This window comes from Zonotrichia albicollis, chromosome 21, assembly GCF_047830755.1.
Source record: "Zonotrichia albicollis isolate bZonAlb1 chromosome 21, bZonAlb1.hap1, whole genome shotgun sequence".
NCBI lineage: Eukaryota > Metazoa > Chordata > Aves > Passeriformes > Passerellidae > Zonotrichia > Zonotrichia albicollis.
In genome coordinates, this window is record NC_133839.1 from 5568494 (window position 1) to 5593059 (window position 24566).

Here is a 24566-nt window from a genome sequence, read left to right on the forward strand (position 1 = left end):
ACATTGGGTAGAGATAATCAGAATTAAGACTGATCTATTGAGGCAGTGCCTAAAGGAAACCCAGATGCAGTATTCTGCTTTTTTCAGGTTCTGAACAAAACCACAGCAAAAAGAGATGGTCCAAGTTCACCAGCTCCCAACCTTCCACATCTCTGCCAAGGGAATGGAGTTTTAACTGATCAATAACCAAAACACCAAAAGCCTGAATAAATCACCTCAGGACTAGAGATACACACATTAAAAATGTTTAGTTCTGATGATATATGACTGAGCTGTTATTTTGACAAATAGCTAGTGAATAATATATCTGACGAACTGCATAATATTTTACTAATGATTAATTTATTCATTCCAAACAAACAAACAAAGCCCAGCCTTTTCCTCCACTATCCTAAAGAACTCTAATGGCTGCAAAGAGCTTGGAGATCCCTGGATGAGCCGTATCTGTTATTCCCCCTTTTATCATTGTGCATTTCTAGTGATTTATTACCAGGGAGAATAAATTCATGGTTTATGTTATGGATGGCATCATTTCAGAGTGCAGCAGATCCTGTTTAAAAATTCCTGATTTTTGTAAAATCTAAAATCTACAGGAATTTGGTACTTGGGCAGTTATTTAGCCACACAATGTGCTTAAATATCTTTTTAAGTCTGAAACATTCTGACTGGAGAAATGTTGTTTGGGATGCTGTCCCTAGGGTTAGTTACTACAGGATATTTACTACAGGACAGAAGTCTGTGAGATTTAGCTGAGGATTGCCCAGGCTGTGCTTTTCCCTCTCCCTCACTCTCAATCCCATTCAGAAATACAATTTCTGGGAGTTCTCAGAGAAGATAAAGGACCAAAGAGCAAGAGCTCTTCCTCGGAGCTTCCCTGTGAGGGCGGGCTGATTGATTACGGATCAGAGCCTGCTCCAGCTTCCCTTCCTCAATGAAAAATCGAGAGCTCTTAAAAATTGAATAAAATATGCCGTTCTGAGAAGGATTTCCACTGGCACGAGCACAATAGGAGGTAGTAGTGAGTTGCTCAATATTTCTGTGCGCTCTGGCTAATCCTTTACTGCTCAGTCCCTGCGCACTCTCCCCGTGGCACCTGAGGATAACTCATCTGTAATTGGTAAGGGCTCCAGCTCTGTGTCTCCAGACAAAGCTTAAATCGCTCACGTTTGGGAGAGCTCCAGCTTCAGCTGTGGCTGGAGCTGCCCAGGAGAGGATTCCTTTTGGATGCTGCTTCCAGGCCTGCAGAATCTGGCTTTGTTCCACGTTGGAAGAATCTGGAGCAGCTTGTCATGTTTTCACTGGACAAAAATTTTGTCAAAATAGCTCGTTCCTTAGATCTCTTGCTCTCACCATAGTCACTGGTGGCCAGAGCAGATAGGGTATCAAAAATATGTTGAAGCCAATTCATCTGCCTGAAACACTCACACCTAACAAAATAAAGCATTCTGACAAAACCTTACTGTGGAGAAAATGTTTTTCTGCCTCACCTTGACAATTTTATTGCACCTAAAATACAAAGACGTTTCCATTCTGTTGTTTCCCTCCACCCGAGTAGAATTTCATCAGTTCTGCTCCTCTTTCAGTGCACAGCCCTTAAAACTGTGAGTGAAAATCCGGCTTCAGTGTTACAAACACTTGTGAGACCCTGACAGGGAGCTGAGATTCTTCTGTGCCAGCTCACAGGCTGCCACTGTGCATAGAAATTCTTTTCCTTTGGATGCTCACTCACAATTGTGCAGGAGATGGTCACCAACAGAGCTGATCTGTTCAAGGGGGAGATAAAATACTGTCTTTTTTAAAGACCTGATCCAAATATCTCAGTTCCCCGGAGTGACAACAATAAACTTATTTTTATGACTCTTCTGCAGGAGAAAATTAAGTCCAAGTACAGTTGGCAATTATCCTGTAAGCTTATTATATAGTAGCATTCAGCCCCTTGCACAGTCTTGGTTCCTGGTTTTTTACGTGCTGGAAGAGCTGGTAATTTCTGTCCCTTATTACAGAGTCATTTCACAGGGAAGCACTCTCAGATTTCATTTAATCCACTCTGGGCTGTGCAAGATGCTGCAGACACCTCAGCAGCTGCATGCACCTCAAACATCAGTGGTTGTGTGGGCACAGAGCCATTTCTGAGTGACCACAGAGCCCTGCTGGCTCTGTCACCTCCCCACCCTTCAGTGTGTGTGGATCCCAAACAGAATCACACAGCCTGAGTAAATCTGCATGGGGAAGGCAAGTAATAATTGATCTCTTTTCATCTTATCACATCAGCATCCCTGCTGCTGTGTCTGCAGACATTCCAGAAGTATTGCTGGGGATGCCACATGTCTGGCAGTGTCCAAGGCCAGGCTGAATGGAGCTTGGAACATCCTGGGACAATGGAAGGCATCCCTGCCCATGGTAGGGTTTGGAACTGTTTGTTTTTTTTTTAATCTCTTCCAACCCAAAGCATTATGTGATGAATAAAGAGCCCATGAGTGGTGCATATACCCATAGAAATATTGGCACAATTCATTTCTACACTCAACTTTTTCTCCTTTCAGATCAATCCAGTTCATCTGAGGTCATCAAACAATTAGCAAAACTTCAGCTGTGGCATTGCTAACTCTGCCACAAGTGTCTGTTCCCTGTGCAATCCTGTGGTAGGATGGAAGATTCTGGAATATATTTCTCCCTGGGTTTGCAGTGCTATTGCTCTGTGGCCTGCTCTCCCTGCTTATGCATGCTGAGGAGATTTGCTGTTATGAATCGCGCCACAAAACTACCTTCAAACTCAAATTTAATAACCTAAGTATTATGAAGATCAATATTATGGCTATTCTCATTCATATGATTAACATTAATATAATTTGGGGAAATATTTATGCTGCAGTAGTGACTGGAGACCTGGATTAAGAGGAGATCCTCAGCAACTCCACAGAAGAAAAGACACCATTGTTTCCAGATGAGCACTGAAATGCAATACTCCATCTCTGAGTCTCCAAGGGCTCGGATATTTTATGTAAGTTACCTAATAAGATAACAAACCAGCCTTACAATCCCTACAGCCACACTGGTGACAGTTTGAAAATCATGAGTCAAGCTCAAAAAAAGAATTAGAGATTGCTTTTAAAATTCATGAGACTTTTAAAATCTGATAAACTTCGGGGAGTTTTTTTCTTTCTTTTTTTTTTTTGCCTTCTGCTTTCTGAGTATGTAGGAGTCGTATTATCAAGTTTTCCTCTGCAATTATGAGGGCCGTAAACTTACTTTAAAAATTGAGTTGAGACATTTACATAATCACAGGACTCTGAAAGTGTGGGCTTTGAAGAGACATTAAATAGTCTTGAGATACAGTTCATCATGTGACTTGGCAACACTCAGTGCTGAACAGTACAGCACAGACTCCAAATATCAAATACTCCCAAGGAACAGAGAGGAGTCTTTTATGGGTGGGAGGGGGGAATCTGACACTTTCACAGTCTGCACATGAATGGGGGAGAAGGGAAGGAACACAGGGGAAGCAAAACAAGGAGAACAAGGAGTGTGGGACTATTCACTTTGCTTTAATCAGAGATGAAGCTAAAAAACTTCTTGTCTTATTCCTATATTTCCTGGTTGCCCTTAACCATGCCACACATGGTTTTCCCTGTGTACCAGGCTCTCTGATTAGCCCAACCCTGGCTGTGCACCTGCACTCCCCAGGGACAGCCCCAGACATCTGAGGGGAGTTAAAAGTAATGTTCTTTCTGGGGTTTTCACTCAAGAGCTGGAAGGTAGCACTGCCATTTTTAATGCTGAATACTTGCTGGGCGGGTTTGCCTTTGCTGAAAAGGAAATAACCAGTATGAGAGAAAGGGGAGGGAAAGCAAAGTGAGGTTGGGTGGGGGTACAAGGGCTATGGAAACACCTTCCTGAGGTGCATGGATAATGAAAATACCTTTTAGGGATGTATGGACAGTGAAAACACCTTTTAGGGATGCATGGATAAAGAAAACACCTTTCAGGAGTGCATGGATAATGAAAATACCATTCAAGGGTGCATGGATAATGAAAAAAAAATTTGCAGGGATGCACAAGCAATAGAACTTTGCCCTCCAGAGATAACACAGCTTCTCCCACCTGCAGGTTGCCATGGGGTTCAAGTGTCCCTCACTGGTCAGTGCATCTTCATCCAACCTGAATGCCCCGAGTGCTCTGTGATGTTCAGATCTCAAATCAGAGCTGAACCCCAGCCCACGCTGCAGCAGAGCTGCCAGTCACCAGCAGCCCATGAAACCCACGAAACCTGTGTTTGCAGCTTGCCAGGAGACACTTTGATTGCAGGAATGACAAGCTCCAAGTGTCAGGATGCTTCACTGAGTCAGAGTCCAGAGCTGGTCCCAGCTGTAAGTAGCAGGGGAACTCTTCCAGCAGCTTTTCCATGACACTCACTCAGGGGAATCAGAGCTTGTTGCAATATCAGGCATTTTGGAGCCTGCAGACCCTGGTGAGAGCACAGGCATCAAGCAGGGTTCTCCTTCAACAATCCTTGTGTATCCTTGGGAGATGGAAAGTATCCAGAGGCTTTTCCTTAACTGGCCTCTAAACTGCTGGGTTTTCCCCTACCTTTGCTGAAACTGATGGCAGGAGGAAGCACAGTGCAGGGTTTGGGGCCAGCAGGTGTTGACACAAGGGGACATTAAAGGTGTCCCTTCAATTTGGAGGGAGTACAGGAGGCAAAACCCTTCCTGCCTCAACCCCAGAGCACAGGACTTCCATGCTGCTGCCTAAAAAGTGTTGTGCACCACTGGCAGGTTCAGTTAGGCAGCTCTCACACCTCCAGACATTATTCCTGTGAGACTTGTGTGAAACCTGGCCCAGAAAAGCTCCAGGACAGCCCTGAGCAACTTGATCTCATGGGTGGCATCCCTGCCCATGTCAGGGTGTCAAGACTAGGTGATCCCAAGCCTTTCTAGGCTTCCACAGTTCCATTTAATTCTGCCATAGCTCAGCTTTCTGGACTCTCTCTCCAAAAAAGCTCTTTCATTGCCAGCAGAAGCACAAGCTGGCTTGACCTGATTGAGGATTTGATGGAATGGCTTCCTCTCCCCGCTGCTCTCCCCTCTGCTGGGAGCCATCTGCACATTAAAGCAGATGTTGGTAGCACTCAGGTCATGTTTCCAAGCTTTCTTTTGTAGCCATAAGGACTAGAGACTCTTCCCTCCCTGCCTGCACTCATTTCTTAATTAAAGCTTAAATTCTGATGTCATCACATGACTGCAGGAGCAGATCCCCAGGCAGGCATTTAGTGCTCTGTGTTGTCAGCAGGGCTTTGATTTAGAAGCATCACAGATCCTTTAGAGGATCCCACCCCTCTGGAAGCCCCAGCCTGGCCCAGCTGCCACTGCCAGAGCCCAGGGCTCCCTCTGAGGCAGCTGCTGGAGCAGCTCAGAGGCTTTCCCACACCACAGAGCGTGGGGATGGGGAGCACCTCTGTCTTCTTGGAACAGTGGCTCCAGAGCCAGGCAGCTGTGAGGAGTCTGCAGGGAGGGAGAAGGAGGAGGAGGAAGAGGAGGAGGAGGAGGAGGAGGGGGAGGCAGCAGCTGCCAGCAGCCTGCACTGCAGCGCCTCAGCCCAGAGAGCTGGGTGGGTGTAAGCACCATCCCTACCCATCTCCTCTCCTCCCTCTCTCCATGATTTTCACTGGATGGGATGTATTTGACCAGGAAAAAAAATAGTTCCACAGTGAAGGAAACCTCACAGCAGCTTTCTGTAAAGACTTTGTGGTCACCATGCCAGTGCTGGAAGGGTGAAGAGCTGCAGGTGTGGAAGGGGTTTGGTCCCAAGAGCTCCCAGGCTTGGCCACCAGCAAACAGAGCCCTGGCGAGCACTCCTGGCAGCCAAAGCTGCCTCCATCAGCCCCATGCCTTGGAGCAGAGCTGGTCTCACCTGCCCAGAGCTCTCCTGAGGGAAGCTGGGCTGTGCCAGGACACCTGGGTGCTGTGTCAGCTCCTTCCTGGGCACACACGTGGGCAGCAGCACAAAGGAAGTGCTGGCTCTGCACAGGAATATTTGATATCACACTGCCTGCAGAGCAGATCCTGCACAAAGGGCTGGCCCAAACCCTGCTGCAGGCAAAGCTGAGCCCAGGCTTTCTTTGTGTCCTTGGGTTCTGTACCTGCTCTCAGCAGCTTAGCCCAGGAAAGCTGCCTGGATGGCTCAGGCTGTCCTGGTGGACACTTCTTGTTCCATTTACAGAGCCTGGTGGGTAGCAATCAGCAAAAAAGAAAGGGGAAAAAAATATCCTGTCTGGAACCCAAGGGGAACATTGGAGGGATCCAGAAATATAAAAGAAAAAACCCTAAAATGCCTTCTCCCAGTGCTACTTGTGCCAGAACAAAATTATTCTGTCTATCTAACAGGATGACTTTTTTATTTTAATGTAACAGCTTCTCTGCAGAAATAAGCATCTGCCTGGTTTGAAAACAGAATTAATAAGATTATTAAAAATAATTTTTAAAAGCAGCTAAAAATATTTTTATTAAAGAAAGAGAGTGAAGGCTTCTCTTAGCCTTGTTAGCTTTTAAAATATGTTCCCAAGCCACTGGACCATAGTGTGCTGCTCTGGAGGAATCTGAGATGAATGTGCAGAGTCATTGCTGTCACAGCATGCTGGGAGCAGCCCTGCTGGGCACAGCCTCCACTTGACATGTGGAGGGGAACACTCCCCCACCATTCAGGAGGTCTCTGAAGGGACGGCATGTGGACATCCTTGTCCAAGCCCAGCAGGATGCAGATCTCTTTGGAAAGGTTCAGTGACTAAAATATTTCTGTGCTGCTCCTGGGATTCACTGGGAGGAGGATCAAAATGTTTTGTTATGGATGGAGAAGGGGAATTTTCCTGCTGGAAGATGCAGCTCTGGAGATCTGCGCTAGCACTCGGCCAATCCAGCTGAGAGCTCTCCTGGATCAGCAGGCAGGGCACTGATCTGCCTTTCCAGGCACACAGCTCACAGGAGTGCTTTCCTCCAGAGGAACTGGTGTGTCCTGACCACAAGAGCCTCATCAGAATGTGAGCTTATCAACTGCTCTGCCTCCGTGGCTGGGGGTGCACTCCCACCTTCGGATGCAGGGCTGCTCTTCTGAGCCTGGCCAGATTTTCTGCTCCCCTATTTTAGCATCTCCAGGGATATCAAAGGCTGGTGAAATGGTGCCTGACCATGGGAGCCTCATCAGAATGTGAGCTGATCAACTGCTCTGCCTCCACACCGTCCCTGTGCCACCTTCGTATGCAGGGCTGCCCTTCTGAGCCTAGGCAGATTTTCTGCTCCTATATTTCAGCACTTCCAGGCATATCAAGGCTGGTGCCACCTTTCCTTCCTCTTGCCCTCTGTTCTTAAGAATATCAAAGAGAAGGAGAGGTGTGTCCTTCTGTCAAGCCCTGAGCTGCCAGGGATGTTCCCAAGCCATCACCATCCGAATCCAAAGGCAGCCAGAGCAGCTGCTCCTCCAGCCTGGCCAGGGCCAAGCTCTGTGCCTGCTCACACTCCCCAGGACAAAGCTCTGCACAGCTCAGCCCCAGCCATTCCCTGCCAGCCCCTGCTCCTGCCTTCATTCTGCTTATGCAAATCCATGGCAAGCTGCACATATGCAGGGAGCTGCATTATGCAGGGGATGTAACAGCAGCAGTCCCTGCACTGCATGAGGAATGAAGGCTGGGGCTGGAGGAGATGCTGTGTGATGGAATTGTCTGGTTCATGCCCATCACTGAATGGTTCCTGTTTGCCAACTGCTTTTAGAGATGCTAGACAGGAATGTAAATTGTGGCTTTCATAAAGTTGCATAAACGTGTAGTAATGTCATTTTTAGATGAGCATTTACATCGAAGACAACATCGGGAGGCTTCATTGTTTACATGCACTATGGAAATGGATTTCAGGTTTTGGTTTACACACATTTATTTACACGGCATGTACTGATTGCAAACCAATGTACATCACTCCTTTACAGGCATAATATAAACTAGGGGGATTCTATGTTTTTTTGCCTGGATGCATTTCTACTGCTCATTCCACATGGAGAAAAGAACCTCCTTTCATCTCAGCTCCCTCTGTCCTTCAATTGCCGTGCTGTCTTCTCCTAAAAAACCCTTGCCTGTGACTGGAAAACAACAAAGCCGATGTCCCTTTTAAACACACAGTATAAAACCCTAATAAGAAAATCTTGTCAGCAGAACTTCAGCATGACTAAAAACCCCTAAGCAAAGATTAAAAGGCCTAACAGTGCCCATCAATTCATACCTGAGCTAAGCACCACCTTAATGCTGTTTGAGAAGAACGTTCACGGTGCTTCCTTGGATGCTTCAGACATGCAGTCAAGTGGAACAGGACTGAAAACCTGCCAGGCTGTGGGAGAGAGGATCTGTGAGTGCAGTTTGTCACTGTCACAGCACCTGGGTCCCAGCACCCAGCCTGGCTTTGGGAAGCACCACGAGCCTTCCCAGGCACAGCCGCGTTCCTGCTGCTCATCCTGGCTCTCACTCCAGCCCAGCCACACTGGGGAAATTATTATTGTGTTTTTTCTTTATCCTAATATGCTGAACCCAGAGAAAATCAAAGCTGGACCCCAGGGAATTTCAAGATTTCATACTCACAGAGTGAAAAGGACAGTCAGTCTTTTTTGTTTTTCAGTCCTTCCCTAACTCAAGGTTATAAAAACTCCTTGCAAATTCAAACTGAAGAACAAACATCTAAACACAATACACTCAAAATCAAAATGTTCCTCTTTTGACATTTTTGAAGTGACACTACTTGACTTCATATCTTGAGATGAAATTTAGTGCCTTAAAAATTGAAAAAAAAAAAAAAAATCACTGGATTAATAAAGTGAAAATAAACAGCAAGGTTTAAAACTTTCACTGAGCCTGAAATGAAATGTTTCAATGTTTTCATTTTACTGAAAAGTTGAACAAACATCCATTTCATATCAACCCATTTTTAATATGATTTTTGTTCTGTACAACCAGTGAACCACAAAATCAATTCTTTGTACTGCTCTACTGACCAGTAGATTAAATTCAATGCAATAAAGGGACAGCAAAAACAGCCAATGAGGAATGGAGAGAAGACGGGCCAGAAAAAATGATGGAAGCAGCTCTTATAAATTCTGTCTGTGCCACAACTTAGCACAACCAAAACAACCTCACAACCACTTAAAAAAAACTTTCATGCACATTGCTGCAGGAAAGAGCAGCCTCACCTGTCCCCATTGTCACCCTGCTGCCTCCATCTGCACAACCCTGTCCCTCTGCAATGCATTGACCACAGAATGAATGTGACCAGAAAGTGATCTAGTAAAAAATTGACATTTTATTTTATTTTATTTTATTTTATTATTTTATTTTATTTTATTTTATTTTATTTTATTTTATTTTATTTTATTTTATTTTATTTTATTTTATTTTATTTTATTTTATTGTCTTATTATTTTTTTCACCTGTCGAACAGGTTTTTCTGCCAGGTGAGTTCCTCAGCTCTGGAAATCACAGTTTTACATGAAATCTGCCTGGAAATTCCAGTCAGGAAAGGCCAGACTTCTGTAGGTTGGAGTCAACTTTAGCCTGGAGAAAAGGAGGCTCAGGGGGGACTTTCTTGCTCTCTACAGCTCCCTGATGGGAGTGACAAGTGACAAAAGGAAATTACTTCAAGCTGTGCCAGGGGAGGACTTCAGGAAGAATTTTTTTTATGGAAAAGGTCTGCCCATGGAGGTTTGGAGTGCCCATCCCTGGAGGTGTCCCAGGAAGGGCTGGAGGTGGCACTCAAGCTTTGGGCTGGGGACAAGGTGGGCATCAGGCACAGGTTGGACCCGATCTTGGAAGACTTTTCCAGCCAAAACAATTCTGTGATTCTGATATAAACCAGCCATAAAACCCTCACAGTCACTGACCAGCTTGGCCAAGCCCTGTGCCTGATGTAAGAGTCACGTTATGCTTTTGCTCAGAAATTATAAAAGCTCATTTTCCTCCCAGCCAGGGCAGGCAGTCATACAAACCCTGGGGCTGTGTGTGTGCCCTGGGCAGTGCTGGGTGTGCTGGAACACATTCTCCAGCCAATAAATTGGTGAATTTACCTTGAAGTCAACAGTTTCACACATTTATGTCACAGAGAATCTGGCTCATTGTTTTTAATTTGTGGTGCCATAAAACTTTGAAAGTTTTGTGAGACAGTTTTGTGAGACCAATCTTTTTTCCTCCTTCATTTTTTTTTCCTCTAAGGGAAAATTCAAGCAGCAGAACAGCATATGCATTTCTAAGTCTGTTGTAGCCTGTGCTATGTGCACAGCAGAGATGCTAGCTTCAGGATCCTTCTCTTCTCCTCACTGAGGGAGTGACACATTTAGGGAGCACGTAGCTGCTCAGATTTGTGGGTTTTCTAGGAGTAAATAAAAATCTCTAGTGTGGCTGAATGCATTCACCAGCGCAAATCCCTTTATGAGCACACAGTTTAGTGTCCACTCTGAACTGGAGAAAGAGGGAAATAACACAAATGTTGGTTGGATTAGGGACCATAGGTGTCCCTAATCCAGCCTCCCACTTGAAGCAGGACCTGCTCTTGAGCACATCAGTTGTGGCTTTGTCCTGACAAGCCTTGAAAGCCACCAAGTCACTTCCACCTCGAAAGTCACGCTTATCTCTACAGCCACAACCGCCTTGTTCTCCACAATACCAGCAGTTTCACTCCTAACCTTACTAGTTCTCTCCTTACTATCCTAGAGGTAGCAGTAGCGATAATCCAAGCCTATGTCTTTGTGCTCCTACTGAGCCTCTACCTACAAGAAAATATCTGACTCTCAATGGCAGACCAAGCACATTCTTATCACATGGAGACACCTCTCACCTCTCCACTGACTTGTCCTAGACCTGCACTGTTTCTCCTGAGAAAACAACATTTTGGGAGAAAAAAAAAAAAACATCTTTTTTCCCCCAGGCAGCATCCAAACCAATTTCTGTCCAGCTTGTGCAGCCAGTTTCTCCCAATTTTTCTTGTCTCACAAGCTCCTTTTCCTTTTTAGCTATCTGGGACCTTGCTCTACCAAGTGTTGGTGAGTTATCAGCTCTGTCCTGTCACTCTGCAGAGGGTGGGATGGGCAGGACTGGCTGCTTTGGTGCCACCTCCTTCACTAAGTTTTGATTTAAGCAGACCTGACAGAGATCTCAGAAGGATTCTGTATTTGCAGGTTTCACGAAATTAGGCAACCTCTAACTGGTCCCACTGCAGGAGAAGCTACAAGGTGAGCAGATCTCCTTTTTATACCCCAGGGTTTCCCTGCTCCCTTGCACAGACAGCCAGACTTCCCTGTCCCCACTGTCATTTCAGAAAATGGAATTAAACTCCCACGCATGGAAAACGCGCTTTCCTTCTCGCACATGCACGTTCCACTTGCAGCCCTGTGTGATCATCCATTTTATATTGCTGCTGTCCCTTATGTCCAAACATCTTGCAGCTTTTAATTAAGTCTGCCCAGCAATGCAGAGCAGGCAAGTGCTGTCATCTCCTCATCTCCCCTTCTCAGGGAGTGGGGAGGGAATTGGGGCACGCAGAAATGAGCTCACCCACAGCCACAGCACAAACCTGGGGCAAAAATCCAGGTCCTGCCTGTGTCACCTCTCTGCCACTCCATCTGTGGGCTCCCCTTTCCAAAGCTCTGTGTCCTGTCCCTCTTTTCCCTAGAATTGGCAGTGGCAACCTCTGCTCAGCTGGATGAGCCCATCTCACCTTGCCCCTCTTTGCCTCCCCCCTCTGACACTGAACAAAGCCTTTTATTTTTCTTTTAAGGAAAGAATTTTTTGTTGTTTTTGTTTGGGGTTTTTGTATGTTTGGGTTTTTGTTGTTGTTTTGGGCTTGGTTTGTTTGTTTGTTTGTTGGTTGTTTTGTTTTTTGTTTTTTCTAGAACTTGCTTCAGCTGAACAGCATCATCAGGGAAATTCCTGTCAGTGCCTCTGCCTGGCAATTTGCATGGAGCATTCCAGTGCTCAGCCCACTTTTTTGCTTTGCCTTATAGCTAAATAACTTCTGAGAGAAGCAGAAAGAAAAAAAAGGACAACATGACAACATACTTCAAAGCAGTGGGCTGAAGCTGTTAACTGTTCAGTGGTAACAGGGATGTTTTCTGGTCTGAGCAGGACCCCAGTCCCAAAGCCAAGCTGAGCTTCATCTGTTCTCCAGCCTTCCTGCAGTACCTCGTACCCCAGGCTCTCATGACTAGGAATAACAACAAGGATGGTGATAATGAATATTCAGACAACCCACAAACCACTCTCAGCATCTGCCATCCTATCTGCATTAGCACCAGTGTGCACAGATAATGATCAAAGCAGCATTTTCCTGCCAGAGGCCCCCCTAAACCACCCTTATTAGTATGAATCAATGCTGACTAATGTGCTTCCCTAATGCAATTGTATCCACTCCTACTGTTCATGATTTAATATAAAACATCTCCCCCTTTGCCTGCCTTCCTCCTAATGCCACATGCAAGGTGTAAGCCTTGACTGAGGGTACCAGGAAAATCAGTGATCTGAGTTTTTACAAGAAAGAGACCTAAAATCCACTGAAATGAAATGCATGGAAGGAGGTAACAAGACTTCAGGGGTTTTAACAGTGAACTGTCTGCTCAGTCTAGGATGCTAGACCTGCACCCAGGCTTCCTATGAAAGATATCATCAGCTCTGAGGTTCTACAGCAGTTCTGCTTATGCAGAATATAAAATAGCCCTGCTCACTGCAACAGGCTCTGTGCTGGCAGCTGACAAGCTCTGGACTTCAGTAATGATAGAAGGAAGACTCCCCCATGATTTTATGTTACTTCCTTCTTAGCATCACCTGAAAAAATGAGAAAATTCTGCATTTTGCCTTATGCTGCTCTCAGCACCACCAGTGGCTTTGCCTTGGTGGTTTTCCAGTGTAAATGACACGGCCCTAATGTGATGTGTCCATGTTCCTATACAGCAGGACACCAGGGAAATCACCACTAAACAGCCAACAGTGCTTCAATTAGGGCTGGGTGAAGCCCTCTGGCCTGATTTTACATTCTCTCCAAACCTTTGGTCACTGTGGCTGGTTTGGGATCTGCTGCCATCAGCCTGGGAGAAGAGCAGGGGTCAGGCCAAACTTCCCTCAGCAGAATCACAAGGAACTGCCTGACAGAGCAACAAACTAAAAACCAGCCAACCTAAAAAAGTATGGGAGGAAAGGGGCATTGAAGGAGAAGATTGCACAGAAAATTCCCATGCTCCATATCAGCTGCTTTCCTAAGGAAAGGATTGATATCCTTAATGCAAGATGCGTGCCTCCCTTGGGCTAGCCTAGTGCAAAGAGCAATTGAGAGCCATCTTTTGGTAGGAAAGAGGCTTCTGTGCTGGAATTAAACAGTTGACAAAATCCCAACAGCTTTACAGATTCTCGGAGTCAATTTAAGGAGGCCACAAAATGAGATTTTACCCCTGTGGGTTTCAGTAAAACGGAATGTTCTGGGAGAGTGTGTGCACAGTCTAGCTCTTAACTGTGAGAATTGGCTGTGGCTCCACTAATTCTCCATAGCCAGGCTGAGCCTGATATCCCTTTAAAAATGCATTGGGCTCAGCTTTTAAGTGACCAGTTCTGCCAAACAGGGCCAGATATTAAAAACAAACAGCCCTGCAGCATCCAGCCAGACTCCCACCTGATCGTTGCATCTGCTCTGCTGGAGCACGTGAGGCTTTCCCCTCTTCCTCAGCTGAGCAGGTTTGTCCCAGAGTTGGATTTCCAAGGTGCTCAGCTCCCAGCAGCTCCAAGCACCACACATGAGTGGCATTCCCAAGCACTCTGCTCCCTCCTTCAGCTCAGTGTGTGGTGTTTGGCCATGAGATGCCCTTGCAGTCCTCTCTAAATTCTCTCCCTAACTACTTCCACTGGATTTTTGTCTTATTTCCAGGTTTTTTTGGGAATGCTCAGCTCCCAGCAGCTCCAAGCACCACACATGAGTGACGTTCCCAAGCTCCCTCCTTCAGCTCACTGTGTGGTGTTTGGCCATGAAATATCCCGGGTACCCTTGCAGTCCTCTCTAAACCCTCTCCCTAACTACTTTTACTGGATTTTTGGCTTATTTCCATGATTTTTTTTTTTGAATGGTGACTTCTCCAGCATGGTCGTTATCTGCAAGACCCCTCTCAGACACCTGCCATGCACACAGAATGCTGATGCCCTTTTTCTCCCATGCTGGCAGGAGGGTGTTGTGTTCTCCACATGTATTTCATAAATGGTTTAACAACACTTAGCACAAACAGAGAAAACAGATTCCTTTCCACTTCCCATACATAAAGTTCATCCTGAACTGAACTAAGACTTCAAATTCATATTAGTTTCCTACAAACCAAAAGAGAATTTGTTCCTTTCCTCCTGACAGATAAAACAACAAACCACAGGGTTCACATGCAAACAAAATCTTGGCTCCTTTATAAAAGTGGAAGAGGCACAGCCATGGCAGAGGCTGCCTGCTCAGGGTGTGAATCCTCCATCACAGGAAACCTCCCAGGTTCCCCACAAACCTCTGTCAGATGTGACACAGGTATGCCTGAGCCTGCCCTGGGGGAAAGGCTCAGATTAAATGACCTCTCAAGGTCCTTGCAGACCCGTTTCTCCGTGATGCTCAGAGACAGGATCCCAGGCTTGATGGATCTGTGGCCTGACCCACAGTGACAGTTCGTAGCTATGTCTGAACACATCCATCGTGTGCCTCTGTGCCCCCAGCCCCTGCAGACTCTGTGCTGGCATCCTGGGCTGCACAGCTCTTTAGCAAAGGGCACAGCCAGTGCCAGAGGCGAGGAGCAGGGCAGGGATCTGCGGGCTGGGTCACTGTGTGTGTTGGCAGGCAGGGCAGGAGGGGAGCTGGGCAGAGCACAGCCAGGCAAAAAGGCTTTTGGGAAAAGGCATTTTCTCTGCTGCTCTGTGCACAGGCACCAGCGGAAGCAAGGCAGAGCAGTTTTTAGGTTTTGGGGCTGTCTTCCCCCTGAGCTGTTTTGGAGAGGACAAGCCAGGACAACATTTTTAACCTGCCCTTGCTGCTGTAAGGAGAGGGGGTTCTACACTCCCTGGAGCTGCAGAACAAGAAAAAATCATTTTTCTTCCCCACACAGAGCTGATGCCTCACAAATCTCTGTCACTCTGCCTCTGGCTCCGTGCCCATGGGACAACACTCCCTGCACACAGGTGATTCCCTGTAATTCCCTGTAATTCCCCCTTCCCATGTCCATGTCCATGTTCATGTGCACAGTGCCACAGGCTGCTCACCAGCATTTCCCTGCCCACCACTCTGCATGGCTGTGTCTTTCTGAAGCATACACAACAGGACCATATAATTATGTAAATGCACACGTGTCTGGGAGAGTTTTTCAGTCTCTTTGGGTTTCAGCACAAATCTCCTGACACTTGCTGGCTTATTCCCCTTCACTCCAAAGTGCTTGCTGCTTCAAAAGGGCGTTCATGTGAGCACCCCAGCTTTTCAGATTAAAATGAGGAGGGGAAAGGGTGGTTCTAGATAGCACAGCTGGCAAGAAGAGTTTGAACCAAGTGACAGCTAAGGCTTAAAAACCTAGAAGGCAAAATAAAATCCAAATTCTGCCTATTCTCTGTAGTTTTTTTTTAACTCTGCAGTTTCTTAAATCAAGATCACAGTTCTTGGGCCAAGTCCAACTTACACATGGAGATAAATCCTCAAAGATCCGTGGTAGGCAGCACACAGCCAAGGCTCCTACACAGCAGTGTGAGAACTGTCACGCTGACATGCGTGGTGACATCTTTATGTGAACCTGCAGCTACTGGCAGTTCACATGTACGAGTTTGGTACAGAGGCTTGGGCTGTCCAGAGCTCCATTGATTTGAAAAAGCTGCTTGGGAACCTGCCTGTGAACTGTCTGTCACCAGGAATGAAGAACACCCACCCCCTCAGCTCCTTTTCATCTCACTCTGTGCTGTGCACATTGCCATGACACTGCAGCGCCTTCATCTCACTATCAGAGCGCTCCACCCCAGCCTTTGAAGCAATTTGCATTGCCAGCTGGGGGCCGGAGGAACCAAAGCAGCATTGCCAGGTGGAATGGGGACAGTGGTGCAGCTCCCAGCCTGCAGCCCATGGGAGCTGGCAGAGCTCCCAGCACCCAAAAACTCATCCAAGGCGCAGGAAGCAGGTTGGAAACACAAGGTGACCCCCATGGCAGGGAGAAATGACAGGGAGGATTCTGTGGATATCAGAAGGCTCATAAATTGAAACACAAACCCTATGAGGAACCTTTGAAGGAGCTGGGGCTGTTTAGCCTGGAGAAGAGGAGGCTCAGAGGTGACCTTAATGCTCTCTACACCTTCCTGAAGGGAGGTTGCAGACAGGTGGAGGTCGGTCTCTGACGGAAGCAGAGGACACATCCTCCAGCTACATCAGGGAAGGGATAGATTGGATATTAGGAAAAAATTTTTCACCAAAAGGATAATAAAGTACTGGAATGCTCTTCCCAGGGAGGTGGTGGAATCACCATCTCTGGATGTGTTTAAAAAAAGACTGGACATGGCACTTGGTGCTATAGTCTAACTGGGTGTTAGGGCACAGGTTCGACTCGATGACCTTATAGGTCTCTCCAACCTCATTATTCTGTGATTCTGCAATTCTGTAATTACCTTATTATACTATATTATTCTATACTATATTACACTACATCGAAACTGAATCTGCACAAGCACCCAACTCAACTAACTGCCCAGAATCTCATGACGGTCTGCTGACCCACAGCCTGCACACTTATTTGGCCCTGACAGGCCAAGGAAACAAAACACCATCACCTTGGGTAAACAATCTCCACATTGCATTCTGCTTTGGCACAACACAGGAGCAGCCAATGACACAAGAATCGTTTTGATCATTCTTTTCTCAGCTTCTCTCAGGTTCAGAGCATGTGAATCCCACAGAAGCCGACATACCTGTATATTTTATATCTGGTTGTAAATCCTTGACGATGTCTTTCCACAAAGGATAAGTAGCTCCGTGAGTGGTGGAAAGGCCCCCTGTCTGAAATAAGCCAATCAAACTCCTTGGAGACATGTTGGTTGGTAGCAGCTGGGTCCTGGTGGGAGGGCTGTATGAGTATATGGTCCCATATAAACAGGAGGTAGAGGAACTCAACAAGCCTCCAGTTCATGCTTTTCTGTCTGCCTTTTTCCTCTCATTCTTGCTCCATTCTGTGGAGTCCTGTTGGAAGAGAGAGGGGATAGGAGGAAGGAAAGAGAGAAAGAGAAATGGAGGGGAGGAGGGAGAGGAGGGAGAGAAAGAGAGAGATTAAAAATGCTCTGATCCTTTGACAACCTTCTCTCAGGGTGAAAACAGACGTGAAAAACCAAGTACTAAAAGACTTCAGTTTCCCTGTGTTACACCTTAGAGTATTTGGCAGTGTTTTATTCATGTATTTAAGTGGTGCCTTTAACCTCCTGAGCATATACCACCTTTGAAATAACCAGGTCCTGACCTGAGACATCCTCACCCCAGCTCCTCCATCATTTCCCTCGTGAAGTTCTCCACAGTGCTGCAAAGGCGAGTGAAGGCCAGGCACTGGAGGTGGCTGCACCCTAGGCTACAATTACCCCTTTATTGTCCCTTTAATGCAGTGCCAGAGAAACGTGTCTCCTGCTTTCATGTCTCTCTGATGATCTCTAATCCATACTCTGTGCAACCTGAGCAATCTATAAAGACCCAGCTCTTACTTTCAAGTGCTGCCAAAAAAAGAAATAAAACAAAATAATTACCCAAGTCTGGCGACGGCACACACGGACACACAGACACACACAACTATGAAATCCTGCCAAAGTCTGACAGATAAAAATGTCCTCACCCTGCTTTCCTGCTGGGGAGGTGTGTGTGGTGCAGGGGATGGGGTCTGTTGGTATTTCAGTTATGGAGGGACCTTGAGGCTCTCCCCAAGATCAAGGCTGTGCAGAGTGACAGGCTGAGCATGCACATTGAGCCTGGGAGATCCTTCCCAGCACCTGGAGCAGGGCACACTCTCATGGCCATGGTGGGAGAGCAGCAAAGCAAGGCTGGGTGTCACAGACATCTTTTACGAAAAATCCTTTCCTTAGGATTTTTCCTCCTGAGAAGCTGAAAGGCCTCAGGAACAAAATGTAAACATTGATTATCTGCTGCTGTGGAATGCAACAGGTGCATCTGTGATTGACCCATGTTTGATGTATATAATTAATGGCCAATCACAGCCCAGCTCTAACCCTAACCCTAAGCCTAAGCCTAACCCTAACCCTAACCCTCTGTCCGAGCCACAAACCTTTGTTATCACTCTTTTTTTTTCCTATTCTTAGCTAGCCTTCGGATGAAATCCTTTCTTCTATTCTTTTAGTATAGTTTTAATGTAATATAAATCATAAAATAATAAATCAAGCCTTCTGAAACATGGAGTCAGATCCTCCTCTCTTCCCTCATACTCAGACCCCTGTGAACACCATCACAGCTGGGGACAGCCCTGCGTGAGCCAGCTCCTCTCCCAGGCATGTGACAGGACATATGATGAGTGGGAAGGCAATCCGGGGGCAAGGTGCCCTGCTAAAGGTTACACAGCAAGCCATGGGTACAGCTGGAAGAGAGCCCTGCTCTCCTGACTCCCACTGCCAGCATCTCAGCCCTTGGCTCATCCTCCTCCCAGCCAGGCTGCTGGCACCCTGGCACTGCTGGCACTGTGCCCCAGGTGACAGGTGAGGGCCCTGCTTAGCTGTCACCTGTGATGGTGTTCACAGGGGTCTTAGGATGAGGGAAGAGATGAGGATCTCACTCCATGTTTACAAGGCTGATTTATTATTTTATGATATATATTACATTAAAATTATACTAAAGGAATAGAAGAAAGGATTTCATCAGAAGGCTAGCTAAAAATAGAAAAAGAAAGAATGATAACAAAGGTTTGTGGCTCGGACTCTCTGTCCGAGCCAGCTGACTGTGATTGGCCATTAAAGATAAACAACCAACATGGGCCAATCACAGATGCACCTGTTGCATTCCACAGCAGCAGATAATAATTTTTTGCATTTTGTTGCGGAGGCCTCTGAGCTTCTCAGGAGGAAAAAGCCTAAGGAAGGGATTTTTCATAAGAAGATGTCTGTGAGAGTCACCTCCCACCCAGGATGGTCCCCTCCTGCTCCCACAGCAGCAGCTCAGCCTGTTGGGCTGTGCTCCTCGCCCCTGGGAGCTGCTTGGAGAAGTCCTCTCCATGTTCACAGCTGGTTCCTGCTCCTGCCTTCTGGGTTTTTTGGAGGGAGTGCCAGCACTGTGAGCTGGCAGTGATCTTAAAGCTGCCTCCCAAATCTGGGAGCACAAGCTGTGCTCAGGACAGGTGACACCCACCTGTTTCTGTAAAATACAGTGCAGATAGACTGCAGATACTTTTTAAAACAGGAGAAATGAGGCTACTCAAAGCTTTGCCACAGTGAGAGTTCATGTCAGGCTTCTTTGCACATCTCCAGACAACTTTGTGGGTTTGAGCCTGAGTCCTCTAAAAGTTTGCAACTCCCATAAAGAAAAGATTTTTCTGAGAGTGTAGGAGAGGTTTGCTAGAGGTGCCAGCTGCACTCCCAGCACTGTGTGTGAGCCTTGGCTGCTGGGAGCAGCAGAGCACAGAGCAGAGGTGTTGGTGGCCAGCCTGGCCATCCCTCTGCTCCAGGAGCTTTCCCTGGAGCATGGCAGGGCTGCATCCCATGGCAATGAGTGTGTGAGCTGCTGTGCAGGTGGGCTGAAGGCCTGGGTGTGCTGGGCAGCTCAGGAGCCCTCTGTGTGTGTGCCAGGGAGTGGGAGCCTGCACGTGGGCACGACATGTGCTCGAGGAGCTGCAGCACAGAACTGAGATGTGTAAGTCATAAAGATGACACTCAGCTGTTGCATCAAGGAAGAAATGGTGGGGGTAAAAGTATGAGAAAGTCAGCCAATGTTTGATTTTTCTGTTGGTCCTTTCTAATTGCAGATGGAATATTACTGTTACTAAACCTGGTGGTACCTGCAGTTCTGGAGATGTTTTTAATATCAGCCTTCACCACTGACTCCTATTTCACCCCTGAACAGGGAGGTTCTCAGTGCTTAATCCCTCACATCACACACAGAATGGTTCTACTTTTCCTTACAAACCAGGGGAGTTTCTAGCCTTACCCTGAGGGCAACAGAACACAGAACATCCCTGCTTCCACTCACTCCTGAGCCCAAGGTGATTTCTGGGGAATGCTCCCAACTACATCCCCACCTTCAGCACCTCCAAATTCCAGTTCAGAAGCGTATTTCTACTGCTTCTCCACCCAGGCTCCTTCCCTGTCTGGCTGTTCTTGTCCCATCAGCTCAAACTCAGCGTGTTTGCCATGAGCTGGGTGTGCAGACAACAATCAGCTGCTCTGTACATGCTGTCCCAGCTTCCTTGGTTGTCTGCTCATTAAACTCACTGAAAGCTATTTCCCTCATCTGCCAGCCTGGATCAGTTTTCCCTTAAATATTTCACTGTCTATTGGATTTCTGTTGCAGAGAGAGGAAGGGAGCTCCCATGTACCCAAATGGGAGACAGCCTCCCTCCAGTTTCCAGCACAGTACAAGTGAGAACTGAAAAATGAGAAGAGCCAAACAAAAATGGGCCTCAGAGAAATCCCTGTGTGTCCTCCTACATGTGAATGTGAACACTGGGGAAATATCAGCTTGTGAAAGAGAGGAGATGGTCCCTAATTCCCCACACACCACTCTTCATCCTTTCTTCCTCTCCTTTGGGGCACAGCTGGAGTCAGGATGATTTGGGCTGTGATGCTCTTATCCAGGAGGTAAGACATGGGCAGTACATGCCTTGAGACCACTGGAGAAATGATCACATCTCCAGCCTGGAAGCTGCCTGGATCAGTCCTGAGGGCAGGGAGTGGTGCCCGAGGCAACGGAGGATGGGGGAGCACAACTGGGCCCAGACTACTATCACACCATCGACTTTAATTTTTCAGTAGTATCTTTTTCCCCCCTGTAGCTGCTGTAGAGATGTTGTTTCACATTAAAGATTAATCCATTCCACAGGGCTGGTCCCCATGGAAGCTATAAAGCTCACTAAAGTGGGACTATCTTGTGTCTGAGAAAATATTGTGAGGTGCACTCAATCCACCTCCTAACAAGCTTGAATCCGAAATTAATTTTTCAGGTGTCTTTATGGGGCTCCACTGATGTGAAATATGTTCTGTGGGTTTGGCAAAAGGAAGCAGGGAAGAAGCAGGGTGGGAGACCCCAGGCTAACTAACAGCTACATCTGGCACAGAAACAACCTGTGGACTAAAGGGTGGGCTTGGGGGAACCAGACACTGGGTTTTGAGCCAAGAATCCAGTGTTTTGCTAAACTCTGCCCCAAACTCCCCCTATGACCTTGAGCAGTGCCCTTACATGTGGAGTCTTGGCCTCACTTTCCAATTGTCAGCATGGAGTCACAATGGGGTTTGTGTGACTGTTTAGACCAAGAACTTGTTGAGGAGGCCAGAATTGGGCTGTAGCACCTCCCAAAACACAAACCTGCTGTTTGCTTTGTGTCTTTCCCAAGGTGTTTCTGCCCTACAGTGAATGCCAACCATTTCAGCAAAGGGCAGCAGTCAACAACACCCAGCTCTGCAGCCCATCCCCACGAGAAAAAGAGAGAAGCACAGCACAGCAGGGAGGGAGCTGGGTCCTTGTGGCTCGTGTCAACAAACACCATCATGCAATCATCACATCTGTTAATAAACATGATCCGTGGGTGAGCCAGGACGCGGCTCCAGTTCACAGCAAACAGGCAGTGGGAGAAGGAAATGTTGGATGTGCTGACTCTGAGTCATGGTACAGTCATTTTCCAGCTCCATCCAGCATGGAAGCTCATCCCCCAGTGCACATGGAGATCCCTCCTAAAGCCCCTTGGAGTTTGTTAGGTGGCTTAAGATGCCCTTTTCTTAATACCAATTCAGCCTGGAACATTAAATGTTCTTTATCTTATGAGTCTACAGGATTCTTGGAGGAAATATAGGCAAGTATTTTCTGTAAAGTGCAAGTTGTATTTGAATGTACACTTAATTTCTTTGTGATTGATATCTGTGTGTTAATTATATTCTATTTTCAGCAATACCTTCGCTGTCACAAGGCAGTGCCTTTTATCCAAGGAGTTCAAATTGAATTAGAGACATTAATTAAAGCTCTCAGCACTCTAGTAAGGCAGGCAAGTGCTGTTACTCCCATTGTTTCTTGAAATAAGAAGAAAAGAATAGAGCTGGATGTCTACTTAGCCACTTAAAAGGTAATTTTTATACAGTGGGAGAGCTCAGAGTGATAGATTTTGCACAAAATTATACTGCAAGGTCTGTTTCATCCAAGGGAGGCTGTGCAGCACCAGATCCCTGCTATAAACAGGCAGACAGGATGCAGGTGCTCTGACTCTCCATTGCTTGCTGTGAACACTCCTCTGCCTCCTGGGATTTTCTACCTTTCCCCTAACCCCTGTACCTTTCATTTATCTCTTCTATTAGATCCAAATTGATCTCACACACATCCCTTCTGTTTTCCCATGCTCGTTGTTGTGAACTATTTCCATCAGAAATGCAGACTCAGGAAAGAGAAATTACTGAACACATTATTTGCAGTGCAGGAATAAGTCCCTATCTCTTTAAGCTTCATGCACCAATAATTCTTCCTCGTGTCCCACATTTGGTTGTTGGCAGGTTGAGAGAGGTTTCTGCCTGCTGCCATTTACCAGAGGGAAGAGGCTAACAATTGCTATTTGTATCTGAAACAGTTCTGCTCTTCAGCAACTTCACACACGGCTTTAGGATGCTGATAAATTAGTAAGAGACTGAAGTGTCAGGGGAGAGATGAAACAGCTTATGTTAGTTTAGAGCTCAACCCTGGAAAGTGACGAATGTCTGACCTCATTTCAGAGAACAGATTAAGTGTACCCTTAATTTTAAGTACAGCATGTGCTACTCTAGCTTCTATTCAGCCATGCCTGCTTTGAGTTTGTGTACTCAGAATCATGGACAGATAATTGCTGCCCCACCCCTTTAGGATTTAACTTGTGGAGCAGTAACATTTCTGTCCTGTCCCCTAAATGAGAGGTGGCCCATGAAAATATTGGAAAGATAACATCTTGTTCTTTGGAAACCCTGCCCAGCAACCCAAGCAAGCTGGGGACACCTTTCCTCTGTCAGGGCCAGAGGAATCCAGGCAATGGGGATGGAAAGGGAAGCCAATCTGTCAGAGTTTAAGTCATATGAACTGCTGAGGATAAACCTGAGCTCTGGAAAAACAGAATTTGGGCACTTGTGACCTAGATGTCTTTATAGCTCAGTCTGCAGACACTGATACCTGCCTGAGTCAGGGCTGGAGCTGCAACTCAGCAGTGGCTCTCTGGGTGACTGTGGCATACAACACCGTAAAATCCCAAATGGTTGTAAAGCTGTTTTTTCAGGGAAGTGGGATTTCACTATTTCAGGCACTGATTGGCTAATCCATCCCCAAATCTCAGTAATTCTGCTCTGATCAGTGTCTAAATTTGCATTATTCTTTCACCACTCCAGTTTTAAATATGCATGAGTGGTTAGACCTGCGGGATATTCATCAGCTGAAATATTTTTTGGGTGAGGAAAGGCAAGGAGAGAAGATGAGAAATACCTCTCCAAAAATTCCAACAGAGTCCACAAATTCACTTCACTTTCACCAAATTGCTCATGCTGAAAAAAATAATGATTGGGAGATGTCAGTGTTTGGGTTGTGAGAGCTCCAAAGGGCTTTCCAAATCTCAATTTGAAACTACTGGAGCTTTTTCTCCTTTTGATTTGTCTTTCCACGCCCTTCAGATGGAACAGTGATAAAAATATCACTTTTTACCCCAAATGACTTGTAGGAGAAAAGATTTTTCTTCTTTTCAGTTTATCAACACTTTGCTCACAACTTGTCAGAATTTTCTGTGAACCAAAACCACCCCACAAACCCTCTTTTATTAATGCAGTTCAGCCAGCAGCCTAAAGGGAGCAGGTTCTGTGCAGAAACTCCAATTACTCCTTGCCTGTAAGGAGGCAAGAATTGTAATGTAACAGTGCTGTACCTGCTCTTAGCTTGTTTGTCCCCACATTTCAGCTAATTATAAACTCCTGGTGTGATGATGAGGAGGATGAGAGGCAGCTTCAAACCAAGCAAGAGTAGCAGGTGACTCCACCAAGTCACAAAATCAGGTGGTGCTGGACAGAGGGAGTCAAATCCCAAAAATCCTGACCATAAATCTGCTGGCCAAGGTGCCACAGTCACTGCTCTGAAGTCCAGGCTCCACAGGGACTTGGGTCAGGGCTCTGTGTGGAAAGGAGATCTGTCACAGACATGTTTTATGAAAAATCCTTTCTTTAGGATTTTTTCCTCCTGAGAAGCTGGGAGGCCTCAGGAACAAAATGTGAACAATGATTATCTGCTGCTGCGGAATGCAACAGGTGCATCTGTGATTGGCCCATGTTGGATGTTTGTAATTAATGGCCAATCACAGTCAGCTGGCTCAGACAGTCTGAGCCACAAGCC

General features: G+C 46.4%; 1 protein-coding gene across 1 annotated transcript in view; it reads right to left on the reverse strand.

The window, feature by feature from the left end:
* The window catches only part of BRINP1 (BMP/retinoic acid inducible neural specific 1), a 92676-nt gene that overhangs the window by 45216 nt on the left and 22894 nt on the right, over positions 1-24566 (reverse strand). The window contains exon 2 of the mRNA XM_074556531.1: positions 16961-17228. Coding sequence (XP_074412632.1) covers positions 16961-17178 — 218 coding nt within the window. The 5' untranslated portion in view covers positions 17179-17228. The remainder of the gene's footprint in view (positions 1-16960; positions 17229-24566) is intronic.